At 46.7% G+C, this 12,790-nt stretch overlaps 1 protein-coding gene across 2 annotated transcripts in view; it reads left to right on the forward strand.

Moving 5' to 3' along the window:
- The window catches only part of PCSK5 (proprotein convertase subtilisin/kexin type 5), a 465,695-nt gene that overhangs the window by 421,408 nt on the left and 31,497 nt on the right, over positions 1–12,790 (forward strand). For both annotated transcript variants that reach the window (XM_016960969.4, XM_520079.8), the window contains 3 exons: positions 2,758–2,975; positions 4,392–4,628; positions 9,389–9,619. In XM_016960969.4, the coding sequence (XP_016816458.3) occupies positions 2,758–2,975; positions 4,392–4,628; positions 9,389–9,619 (686 nt within the window). The remainder of the gene's footprint in view (positions 1–2,757; positions 2,976–4,391; positions 4,629–9,388; positions 9,620–12,790) is intronic.

Raw genomic sequence — 12,790 nt, forward strand, 5'->3', positions numbered from 1 at the left:
CGCTGGTACTCAAAATATGTTTAGTGCTGTGTGCAAATGTTCATATGTATGCATTTGAAAAAAGTCATCAGAGGTTGGTTGACAGCATCCAGTGGTTCCAATCTTACAGGGCACTAACCCTTTTGAGTCTTTTGGAAATTTTTATTGTTTATTAAATGTTTTTAAAATTTATTAATTGAATAAAAAATATTTTCCACTTTAAAGTTAGGCTCTAACAAAAAGAAAGAAAAAATAATAAAACTTGGGTCACATAGGGAAAAGAGAAGATGACTAAACTATACACAAATTAACAACAATTGTTCTCAAACCAATCAAATTCACAAGAATATGAACCCCAAATATCTGAGGCAGGTCTCAGTCAATTTAGGAAGTTTATTTTGCCACAGTTGAGGACACATGCCCATGACAGCCTCAGGAGGTCCTGATGACATGTGCCCAAGGTGGTCAGGGCACAGCTTAGTTTTATACTTTTTAGGGAGACATGAGACATTAATCAATATATGTAAGATGTACATTGTAGGCCGGGCGTGGTGGCTCACGCCTGTAATCCCAGCACTTTAGGAGGCCAAGGCGGGCGGATCACGAGGTCAAGAGATCGAGACCATTGTGGGCGGAGGATTACCTAGGTGCCGAGGCAAGAGACTGAAGGTACAAACTGTTTCAGTATAATAAAGAAAATAGTTAGAATAAGAATAGTCATAATACAAATTAGAGATAGAGATGATCATGGACAGTTATCAATCATTATTATAAACATTAATCATTAGCTTTTAATATTACTCTTTGTTGCATTACTAATATAACCTAGGAATAACCGGCGGGTATAGGGTCAGGTGCTGAAGGGACATTGTGAGAAGTGACCTAGGAGGCAAGAGGTGAGCCCTCTGTCACTCCCGCATAAGGGCCGCTTGAGGGCTCCTTGGTCGAGCGGTAACGCCAGTGTCTGGGAAGGCACCCGTTACTTAGCAGACCGCGAAAGGGAGTCTCCTTTTTTGGGGGAGTCAGGGAACACTCTGCTCCACCAGCTTCTTGTGGGAGGCTGGATATTATCCAGACCTGCCCGCAGTCATCCGGAGGCCTAAACCCTTCCCTGTGGTGCTGTGCTTCGGTGGTCACACTCCTTGTCCACTTTCATGCTCCTCCTGCACTCCTGGTTCCTCTTTGAACTTCATAGTAGATAGCAGTAGAAGAAATAGTGAAAGTCTTGAAGTCTTTGATCTTTCTTGTAAGTGCAGAGAAGAAAATGCTGACGTACACTGCCTTCTTTCTCTGCTTCGGCTACCTAAAAGGGAAGGGCCCCCTATCCTGTAATCACGTGACTTGCTTCACTTTGTCAATCACTTAGAAGGTTCACCCTCCTTACCCTGCCCACTTGTCTTGTATGCAATAAATATCGGCGTGCCCAGCCATTCGGGGCCACTACCGGTCTCCGCATCTTGATGGTAGTGGTCCCCCGAGCCCAGCTGTTTTCTCTTTATCTCTTTGTCTTGTGTCTTAATTTATTACAATCTCTCGTCTCCACACACAGGGAGAACACCTGCTAAGCACCGTAGGCTGGACCCTACAGACCATCCTGGCTAACACGGTGAAACCCCGTATCTACTAAAAAAATACAAAAACAATTAGCCAGGCATGGTGGCACGCACCTCTAGTCCCAGCTACTCAGGAGGCTGAGGCAGGAGAATCACTTGAACCTGGGAGGCAAAGGTTGTGGTGAGCCAAGATCGTGCCATGCACTCCAGCCTGGGTGACAGAGCAAGACTCTGTCTCAAAAAAAAAAAAAAAAAAAAAAGTACATTGTAGCTTTTTATTTATTTATTTATTTTTTGAGACAGAATCTCGCTCTGTTATCTAGGCTGGAGTGCAGTGGCACAATCTCGGCTCACCTCAACCTCTGCCTTCCTGGTTCAAGCAATTCTCCTGTCTCAGCCTCCTGAGTAGCTGGGACTACAGGTGCAAGCCATCACACCCGGCTAATTTTTATGTTGTTAGTAGAGACTGGGTTTTGCCATGTTGGCCAAGCCGGTCTCAAACTCCTGATCTCAGATGATCCACCCACCTCAGCCTCCCAAAGTGCTGGGATTATAGGCATGAGCCACCCTACCCAACCCATTGTAGCTTTTTAAAATCTTAGTAACTATCTGGTTTTTGGTTTTTTTTTTTTTTTTTGAAGACAGAGTCTCACTCTGTCACCAGGTTGGAGTGCAGTGGCATGATCTCGGCTCACTGCAGCCTCTGACTCCCGAGTTCAAGTGATTCTCCTGTCTCAGCCTCCCGAGTAGCTGAGACTATAGGCGTGCACCACCACATCCAGCTAATTTTTGTATTTTTTAGTAGAGACAGTGTTTCACCATGTTGGCCAGAATGGTCTCGATCTCCTGACCTCATGACCTGCCCACCTCGGCCTCCCAAAGTGCTGGGATTACAAGTGTGAGCCACCACACCCGGCCAGTAGCTATCTTTTTAAGGAATAGCGTGGGAGGCAGGTTTACCCTAAGCAGTTCCCAGCTTGATTTTTCCCTTTGGCTTAGTAATATTGGGGTCCCAAGATTTATTTTCCTTTCACAAGAATAATGCTTGTCCTTTTCCTTCCATTTTTCTGAATGTTCTTTTCACTTCCTTATAAATCCCATGGATGCCTCTCAGCTGACGACAGCAGCAGCCCTTTTGTTTTTAGACCTAATTCCTTTTCCCCAGGAATGAGTCACTTCTCCAGCAGGTCAGCTTCTCCAGTTGCACTCTATCTTCCTTCCACAGGGGCTCTTATGCAGAAGACGGCATATGTGAACGCTGTAGCTCTCCTTGCAGAACATGTGAAGGAAATGCCACCAACTGCCATTCTTGTGAAGGAGGCCTCGTCCTGCACCACGGAGTGTGCCAGGAAAACTGCCCCGAGAGGCACGTGGCTGTGGAGGGGGTATGCAAGCATTGCCCAGAGATGTGTCAGGACTGCATCCATGAGAAAACATGCAAAGGTACCTAGGAGCTTCCCACAGGAGAGCAAGGCTCTGCTGAGCCACCAGGTGGGGGCCGATTATCTGAGGGTGGATGGCAAAGAGCTGTGGGAACCAGTCTCCCTACCATTCCTGAAAGGTATGTCTCTGTGCCTGTCATCAGAGAAACTGAGGGTGAGATACACCCTTTTCATTATGGATGCTGCAAGTTAAGACAAGCGAGAGCCCCTTTTTGGATGATTTCTTACACACACCCCCATATGTACACACACAGCAGATGTGCAAGTGCTATCCTAGGTGCTAGAGGTACAGAGAAGAACCCAATGTTCTCATCTTTTTTTTTTTTTTCCTTGAGATGGAGTTTCACTCTTGTTGCCCAGGCTGGAGTGCAATGGCTCAATCTCAGCTCACTGCAACTTCTGCCTCCCATGTTTAAGTGATTCTCCTGCCTCAGCCTCCAGAGTAGCTGGGATTACAGGCACGCTCCACCACGCCCGGCTAATTTTAACATTTTTAGTAGAGACGAGGTTTCTCCATGTTGGTCAGGCTGGTCTCAAACTCCTGACCTCAGGTGATCCACCGTCGTCAGCCTCCCAAAGTGCTGGGATTACAAGCGTGAGGCACCACGCCCAGCTGTTCCCATCTTTTGGAACACAAAATCTTACAGACTGATAGTAAGCCACAAAACACAGAGGTAGCTAGAAAACTGCAGTTGTTAAAAAGGATAAGAAAGAAAAGTTCGGGCAACTATGACTGAGATGACCACTCTGGCTGTGAACAAATTTTGTTGTTTTTTTCCCTCAGGAATTATCTCCCCCAAAAAGCTGTTCAATTTTCTCTCCAGAATAAGACAGACCCATTTAACTGGTGCTGTCCTATCCAAAGTATTCTCTTGGTGTGACCTCAAGTGTTTCCCAGGATTCCCCCCAAAGTAAGAAAATGAACACAAAAAAAATAAACCCGCAATGTATTCTTCACACTGATCAATCCTGTATTCATTGTTGTACCTGATCAATGAATGAAAAGTTAACTAATCCAACCATTCCTAAACTGCTTTCTGTGTTGAAAACAGTGTGAGGTTCTCAATACAATTTTTAAAATCTGTTAATGCTCTTCGGGTTTTTCAAACAATACCACCAGCCTCTCAGCCATCCCTGTCTTTTGCAGCATCGAAAATTTTTGCACTGCACCTCCAAAGGGCAGACCATTTCATTGTGTAAGTCCAGCACCATCTAATATGGTCACCATGTGTGGCCTCCTTGTCCCAAGGCAGGGCTTGTTAGACATCAAGTCTATGCCCTGGCAGGGTGGGGAAAGGGCAAGCATACTCTCAGGTCAAATCAACCAAAGTGCTGAGGGAGGAGCTAGCCCACTGCAGACAATGAATTCCTTTCTCCTACCCCCCGGGGATAACTTGCTGCTTCCTCCTTTTCCCAGAGTGCATGCCTGAGTTCTTCCTGCACGATGATATGTGCCACCAGTCCTGTCCCCGTGGCTTCTATGCAGACTCGCGCCACTGTGTCCCCTGCCATAAAGACTGTCTGGAGTGCAGTGGCCCCAAAGCTGACGACTGCGAGCTCTGTCTTGAGAGTTCCTGGGTCCTCTATGATGGACTGTGCTTGGAGGAGTGTCCAGCAGGAACCTATTATGAAAAGGAGACTAAGGAGTGCAGAGGTAAAGACTTCTGGGATTCAAAATAGGCTCCGGGGTTTGCACAGTTCCAGCCTCAGCCCCAGCGCCAGAGCTGTCATCTCAATCTTTTTTTTTGTTGTGTTTTGTTTTTGTTTTGGGACAAGGTCTCCCTCTATTGCCCAGGCTCAAGTTCAGTAGCACGAACATGGCTCACTGAAGCCTCCACCTCCTGGGCTCAAGTGATCCTCCCACCTCAGCCTCCAGAGTTGCTGGGAACATAGAGATGAGGTCTCAGAATGTTGCCTAGGCTGGTCTTGAACTCCTGGCTTCAAGCAATCCTCTGCCTTGGGCTCCCAAAGTGCTGGGATTACAGGTGTGAGTCACCATGACCAGTCCGTCTCATCCTTTACCATCTCACTCAAGAAGGCATATTTTGAACCGGTTGTAAATAATTTTTAAATGAATCGCTCATAAGCTTTGTACCGGTAACTTTTATTAGTGACAAATCACGTGGACCTTCCTCACAACAGTGGTTATGAACTGCTGGTCAGAAGAAGTTATCATATAAAGATTTACAGCAGAGAGGAGGAGCCTTCAAAAGCTACCTGAGACTTTTCTTGAAATGTTAAGCCATTAAAAGTTTATAACACAAGCAAATTGTGCCACCATAAGGGACTTTCTTGGTGCCCCTTGTCTCCCTTCATGGGTGATTTTTTTTTTTTTTTTTTTGAGACAGAGTCTCACTCTGTTGGCTAGAGTGCAGTGGCACGATCTTGGCTTACTACAACCTCTGCCTCCTGGGTTCAAGCAATTTGCCTGCCTCAGGCTCCTGAGTAACTGGGACTACAGGCGTGTGCCACCACACCTGGCTAATTTTTCTATTTTTAGTAGAGAGGGGGTTTCACCATGTTGACCAGGCTGGTCTTGAACTCCTGACCTCAAGTGATCCACCTGCCTCGCCCTTGCAAAGTGCTGGGATAACAAGCGTGAGCCATGGCGCTCGGTCCATATTTTGTTGTTGTTGTTCTTGAGATGGAGTCTCACTCTGTTGCCCAGGTTGGAGTGCAGTGGCATGATCTCAGCTCATCGCAGCCGCCACCTCCTGGGTTCAAGTGGTTCTCCTGCCTCAGCCTCCTGAGTAGCTGGGATTATAGGCGGCTGCCACCACACCTAGCTAATTTTTGTATTTTTAGTAGAGACAGGGTTTCACCATGTTGGCCAGGCTGGTCCTGAATGCCTGATCTCAAGTGATCCGCCCACCCCGACCTCCCAAAGTGCTGGGATTACAGGTGTGAGCCACCGCACCCAGCCTCCCTTCATGGTTTGCTCCCTGGAAGCTCCCCACCTTCCTCTTCATATCCTTCAATTCCTGCTCCAAGGTCCCCATTTCCACTCCCACTCAGTCCCTGCATGTTCAAGAAAGGATCTGCTATTATTTATACCTCCTTATGTTTTAACTCGGCATGAATCATTTGCCTCTTATTCATTATCAAGGAACAGAAAAATAAAATAAGTTATGCACTCTAGAATTCTCTAGCAAGTGAGAGAAATGTTGTGGGGCGGGGGCTTTTCTAGAGCCCAGGATTCACTCCGATGAGGCAGCCTGAGGTCCTTCACCCCCACATGTCGCCCCCAAGCAAACACGACAAGATAGATGTCCAGAGGCAATTCCCCTAACAACCGCGAGAGCCTGAGAGTGACCTTCCACTGAGAAACCCTGGGACACCCACACCCTAGGACATACTGAGGGGAAGGTTTTTAGTAGGACATGAAGATGTGTCTCGGTCCTGAAGGCTTTCTGCTCCAGCCTTGTGCTGTGGATATGCCTTTTTGTGTGTTTTATATAAAGCACTATTTAGTGTTAATGTCCTACCTGCCCATATGTGAAAAAGCGTGGATGTCAAGGCTGTGTCCGCATGCAGAAGAGGCGGGTGTTCGTGTGGGAGGCAGGCTGTGGAGCTGGGAATGGCGTCTGGGAGGTGAGAGACTCAGCAGCAGGCCTCCAGCGCCATCTTGCCTCTGCGAGGGCAGGAACTGAGGTTCAACTTCTGGCCTTTCTCTGGTGTTGAATAATGAAAGTAATTTACCATACAGAGAGCTTTACAGGTCTCAGAGTATGTTTTCTTAATTTATCTGATTTAATTATCTCCTTGAGAAAGGCCCCTGGTTGCCCATTAGAATCACCTGGGCAGCTCTTAAAACCACAGATGCCTGCACCCAACATTCTAATTCCTTCTCCCACCACCAGTAATTCTGATGCTTAGTGTGGGTTGAGAGCCATTGAGGTAAATGGCAATTTTCTGCATTTTTCTGAGAAGGAAACAGATGCTTTGAGAAGTTAAGCACTTGCTCAATGTGACCCCACTAGTGAGGACAGAGTTGGAAACTCACTTGAGGTGTCTCCCTACAATGACATTGCACTTTCTTTCTTTCTTTTTTTTTTTTTTGAGACGGAGTTTTGCTCTAGTTGCTGCCGGGCTGGAGTGCAATGGCGCGATCTGGACTCACCACAACCTCCGCCTCCCTGGTTCAAGAGATTCTCCTGCTTCAGCTTCCCGAGTGACTGGGATTACAGGCATGTGCCACCACACCCAGCTAATTTTGTATTTTTAGTAGAGACGGAGTTTCTCCATATTGGTCAGGGTGGTCTCGAACTCCTGACCTTAGGTGATCTGCCCGTCTCTGCCTCCCAAAGTGCTGGGATTACAGGCGTGAGCCACCATGCCCGGCCGCCATTGCACTTTCTACCAGACCAAAGGGAGGGGAAGGAATGTGGTATTGGAAGAAACAGTGACAACCTGACTTTCCAGAGAGATAATACAAAGAACCTGATCTGAAAATTAAGATTTGGGGAAGTGTAGAGAAGCATTTAGAATGGAGCAATCTCAGCCGGACACGGTGGCTCACATCTGTAATCTCAACAACACTTTGGGAGGCCAAGGTGGGAGGATCTCTTGAGTCCAGGAATTTGAGACCAGCCTGGGCAACATAGCAAGACCCTATTTCTAAAACAAAAATAATTATACAAAAATTAGCCAGATGTAGTGGTGTGTGCCTGTAGTCCCAGCTACTCAAGAGGCTGAGATGGGGGGATCACTTTAGCCTGGGAGGTCAATGTTTCAGTGAGCCATGATCACACCACTGCACTCTAGCCTGGGTGACAGAGCAAGAACCTATAGCAAAAAAAAGAAAAAAAAAATCTGTAAGCAGGATCTTCTCTAAGAAACACAAGGACTTTGGATCCATTCCAATCACCCAGATTATCCTGTAATAGATAGTACAGACACCTCTAAAAGTCCCATACCTTTCCTGAAGCACTGGAGCAGAAGCAGCAAGGCAGTTGCTAAGGTCCTGGGCTCAACTCCTGATACTACTTAGCGTAAGTGACTTAGCATCTCCAGCCTCAATTTCCTGATTTAGATAAAATGAGAGGATAATATAAACAATAATAATACCATGCATGTATCCACCCAGGGAATGCTTACAGGGGGGCCTGCTATGTGCCGTGTGCTCTTTCAGGTCTGGGGAACAGCAAGGAGTGAGACAGAGTCCCTGCCCTCATGGAGCTCACATTCTATTAGGGAAGACAGGTACTAACGACCATAAGCCAAGAGCAAAAGTAAGGCAGAGGGGCAGGACAGGGAGATAGGCAGGATGGAGATAAAACTTGAGAGATGTCTTAGATTTCATTGAGAAAGGCAGGAAGCAAACCATGCATGCCTCTGGGAGAAGAGAATTGCAGGCAGACAGAATGGCAACTACTAAATCCCAGAGATGGTCGGCCTGGTGCAGTGGCTCATGCCTATAATCCCAGCCCTTTGGGAGGCCAAGGCAGGAAAATCACTTGAGGCCAGGAGTTCAAGACCAGCCTGGGCAGCAAAGTGAAGGCCCATCTCTATTTTTTTTTTTTTTTTTCCTGAGACAGGGTCTCACTCTGTCACCCAGGCTGGAGTGCAGTGGCACAATCACAGCTCACTGCAGCCTTGACCTCCTGGGCTCAGGAGATCCTTCCACCTTAGCCTCCTGAGTAGCTGGGACTACAGGCACCCGCCACCATGCCCAGCTAATTTTTGTGTTTTTTCTAGAGACAGTGTCTTGCCATGTTGCTCAGGCTGGTCTCAAACTCCTGGGCTCAAGCAATCCATCCACCTTGGCCTCCCAAAGTGCTAGGATTACAGGCGTAAGCCACTGCACCCAGCCCCCGTCTCTAGTTAAATACAGAAAAAGAAAACCTAGAGGTGGAAGATAATTGTTATTTTCTTTTTTTAACAAATACTTATCGATTCCTATTACATGCCAGGCCCTCTCATAGGCACTATGTATTCAAAAATAAATGCAAAAGGGACCTTTATTTGTCAACAGACAATTAAATACATTCCAACAATTGCTGTATTCGTGATAAGCTCAAGGTACTCCGGAGGTGAGTGGAGGACCATAACAGTAGGTGTTATGACGGTGGAAAATTCGGTGCCATTACAGAATGGCTTGTTATTATTTTGTTGCAGTTTGGGTAATTATAGTGAGCCTTACTAATATTTCTGAGATGGCTGTTGCAGGAAAACCCTCTCTGGATACAACAGAGAAAATAAAATAATAATTTTCTCTCATTTTGCAAAAGAATGGTCCACCCCAGAGCTCAAGGGCTGTACTCAACTCATGGCCCCACACCATTGGCCCAGAGCTCTGGAAATCTCTGGAAGAAATGTGAAAGGAATGTGAAGACCCTTTCCCAGGGGAAGCCATTCCCACGAGGGCCACCCTGGCCCTCGCTCACTCTGTCTGCTGCCCCTCCACGCCCACAGATTGCCACAAGTCCTGCTTGACCTGCTCATCGTCTGGGACCTGCACCGCCTGTCAGAAAGGCCTGATCATGAACCCTCGTGGGAGCTGCATGGCCAACAAGAAATGCGCACCCTCCGAGTACTGGGATGAGGATGCTCCCGGGTGCAAGCCCTGCCATGTTAAGTGCTTCCACTGCATGGGGCCGGCGGAGGACCAGTGTCAAACATGCCCCAGGAACAGCCTTCTTCTCAGTGAGTTACTTCTCTGAGGACAGCTTTGTGTTTCCATCTCTCTGGGAAACTGCCTTGCACACTGCCTTGTCCAGTAGATACTGGCTTCTTTCTTTTTGATTTTTTGCTTTGTTTTTGGGAAATGTTTAAACCTGCAGAAAAGATGCAAGAGTAAGAACTGTACAAAGAACAGCGCACGCATGTGCTTCATCCAGTTCGCAAATTGCTCATCTTCTACACCATTTGCTTTATCATTTGCTCGTGGGCTCTCTCCCCCCTTCTCACTCATTCTGTCTCTCTCTATCACTTTCTCTCACTCTCGCAATGTATACATGTACATCATTCCCAATACATATTTTTCGAAGCCATTTGAAGGCATACATCATGGCCCCTTTCCCATAAATATTTTAGTGCCTATTTCCTCAGATTAGTGATATTTTCTTACATAACCGCAGGATAGTTATCAACTCTAATAAATTGTACATTCATACAATACTTTAATATACTATCCATATTACAATTTTCTCAGTGCCCCTTTAGGATTCAGGCTAGAGTCAGTTGTTTCATTTAGCTTCCATGTCCCTTTTTTGTTTGTTTGTTTGTTGGGAAGGAGTCTCACTCAGTTGCTCAGAGTGGAGTGCAGTGGTATGATCTCGGCTCACTGCAACCTCTGACTCCTGGGTTCAAGCAATTGTCATGCCTCAGTCTTCTGAGTAGCTGGGATTACAGGTGGGCACCATCGCTCCTGGCTAATTTTTTTTTTTTTTTTTTTTTGTATTTTTGGTAGAGATGGGGTTTCACCATGTCGGCCAGGCTGGTCTTGAACTCCTGGCCTCAAGCAGTCTGCCCTCCTCAGCCTCCCAAAGTGCTGGTATTACAGGTGTGAGCCACTTCCCCCAGCCACTTTTTTGTTTGTTTGTTTTTTGTTTTAAGAGACAAGTTGGCCAGGCGCAGTACCCAGGCTGTTGGAGTGCAGTGGCACGATCATGGTTCACTGCAGCCTTGAACTCCTGGGCTCAAGAGATCCTCCTGCCTCAGCCTCCCAAGTAGATGGGATGGGATTACAGGCATGAACCACCATGCCTGGCCCTTCCATGTCATGTCCAGCCATTTTTTTTTCTTTTTAGAGACAAGGGTCTCACTGTGTTCCCCAGGCTGGTCTTGAATTCCTGGGCTCTAGCTATTCTCCTGCCTCAGTCTCCCAAAGTGCTGGGATTACAGGCATGAACCACTATGCCAGGCCCTTCCATGTCCCTTTAGCCTCCTTTAATATGAAATGTTTCCACACACTTTCTTTTTCTTTCACAATATCAATGCTTTAGAAAAATACAGTCTTGGCTGGGCACGGTGGCTCACACCTGTAATCCCAGCACTTTGGGAGGCCGAGGCGGGCAGATCATGAGGTCAGGAGTTCAAGACCAGCCTGACCAACATGATGAAATCCCATCTCTACTAAAAATACAAAAATTAGCCAGGTGTGGTGGTGGGCACCTGTAGTCCCAGCTACTCGGGAGGCTGAGGCAGGGGAATCGCTTGAACCCAGGAGACAGAGGTTGCAGTGATCCGAGATCACACCACTACACTCCAGCCTAGGCAACAGAGCAAGACTCTATCTCAGAAAAAAAAGAAAAGAAAGGAAAAATACAGTCTTCATTTTTCCTTTCGGGTGACTGTGAAGTTGCCCGTGATCAGTTGCAGAGTGTGCATGCTTGGCCAGCATACTTCAGAAGTGATGTCTATCCTCCGAGAGTCACACCTGGAGGAACATGATCTCCACATGCCTCTCCTCGATGATATTAATGTTGATCACCTGGCCAAGATGTTCAGTTTCTCTACTGCATAATTACTATTTATTCCCTTGTAACTAATAAGTAGCCTGTGGGGTTACACTTTAAGAACATGTAGATATTCAGCTCCTCGTCAAAATTTCCCCTCCATTTAGCATGGTTGATTAAGAAATCCCTCTTGAGCAAAATGTGGCACAGGTTAAGGTTGGCCATGTCCCACAGATCAGAGTTGAAGGTTATTGCTAATATGAAACAATGTCCTCAGGTTCCCAGGGATACTGTGACTAGGCTTAAAACAAGCATGGGAGAAAGATAATGAAACAAAACTTAACTAAATAAGAAGTCATAGGAGACAGAAGACAGAGATGAATATGGTGAAGACCAGGAAGTATGAGCACTTTTCTCCCCCACCAGGAGAGTAGACCTGAGAAGCGTGAAACTCCAAATAGACATGTGTGGTAGGGTGGGCGCAGTGGCTCATGCCTGTAATCCCAGCACTTTGGGAGGTCGAGGCAGGAGGATTGCTTGAGCCCAGGAGTTCAAGGCCAGTCTAGGCAACATAGTGAGACTTCATCTCTACAAAAAATGGAAAGAAATTAAAATTTTAAATTTAAAAATTTTGAACATTAAAAAAAAAATGTTTTAAAGACGTGTGGCAAGCTTTTCCTCTTCATATTGAGCGAGGACACCATCCCCCTGCTAAGACACAGGGAGACCTATTCTCAATACCATTCCTGATCACTTCACAATAGAAAACACTCAAAGAGACCAGTCTTCTCTATCCATCTACCTTAGCTCCTGGTCCACATATCTCTGTGACTCTCCTTCCCAGCAGTTGCTGCTTCATAAAAGCATTCCCTCCAGCCACGTCTCCCATGTAATCCCACCCCATGGGACCTTCTTTTCTACTTACATCCAATCTAGAGTGCCACCAGTAATCATCTCAGATGCCTTCATACAGAGAAGACAGCTTGCCTCCACAAAGTGGTCTTCCCCTCATCCGAGGCTGCAGATTAGACTAGAATTGAGGCTTCAGTGCTGGTATAGGACACAGAGCTGTAGTCCCCCTGGGAAATGGGTGCAGATTTGCTCAGCCTGGTATCCTCACATTCTCTCTACCGTGTCCCACACCACCACACCACCAGGGTCAGGCTATTTATAAATTAGATACTTTTTTTGGACGTTGTGGTAGACTGAATAATGGCCCCCCTGAAGATGTCACATCCTGATCCCCAGATCCTGTAAGTGTATTACTCTACTTGGTAAAGGACTTTGGGGCTGTGATTTAGTTGAGGATCTCGGCATAGAGAGATTTTCCTGCATTATCCACGTAGACCCAATGCCATCACAAGGGTCTGATAAGAGAGATGCTGGGGGTGGGCCAGGCGTGTTGGCTCACGCCTGT

The sequence above is a fragment of the Pan troglodytes genome, chromosome 11 (genome assembly GCF_028858775.2).
Source record: "Pan troglodytes isolate AG18354 chromosome 11, NHGRI_mPanTro3-v2.0_pri, whole genome shotgun sequence".
Lineage (NCBI taxonomy): Eukaryota > Metazoa > Chordata > Mammalia > Primates > Hominidae > Pan > Pan troglodytes.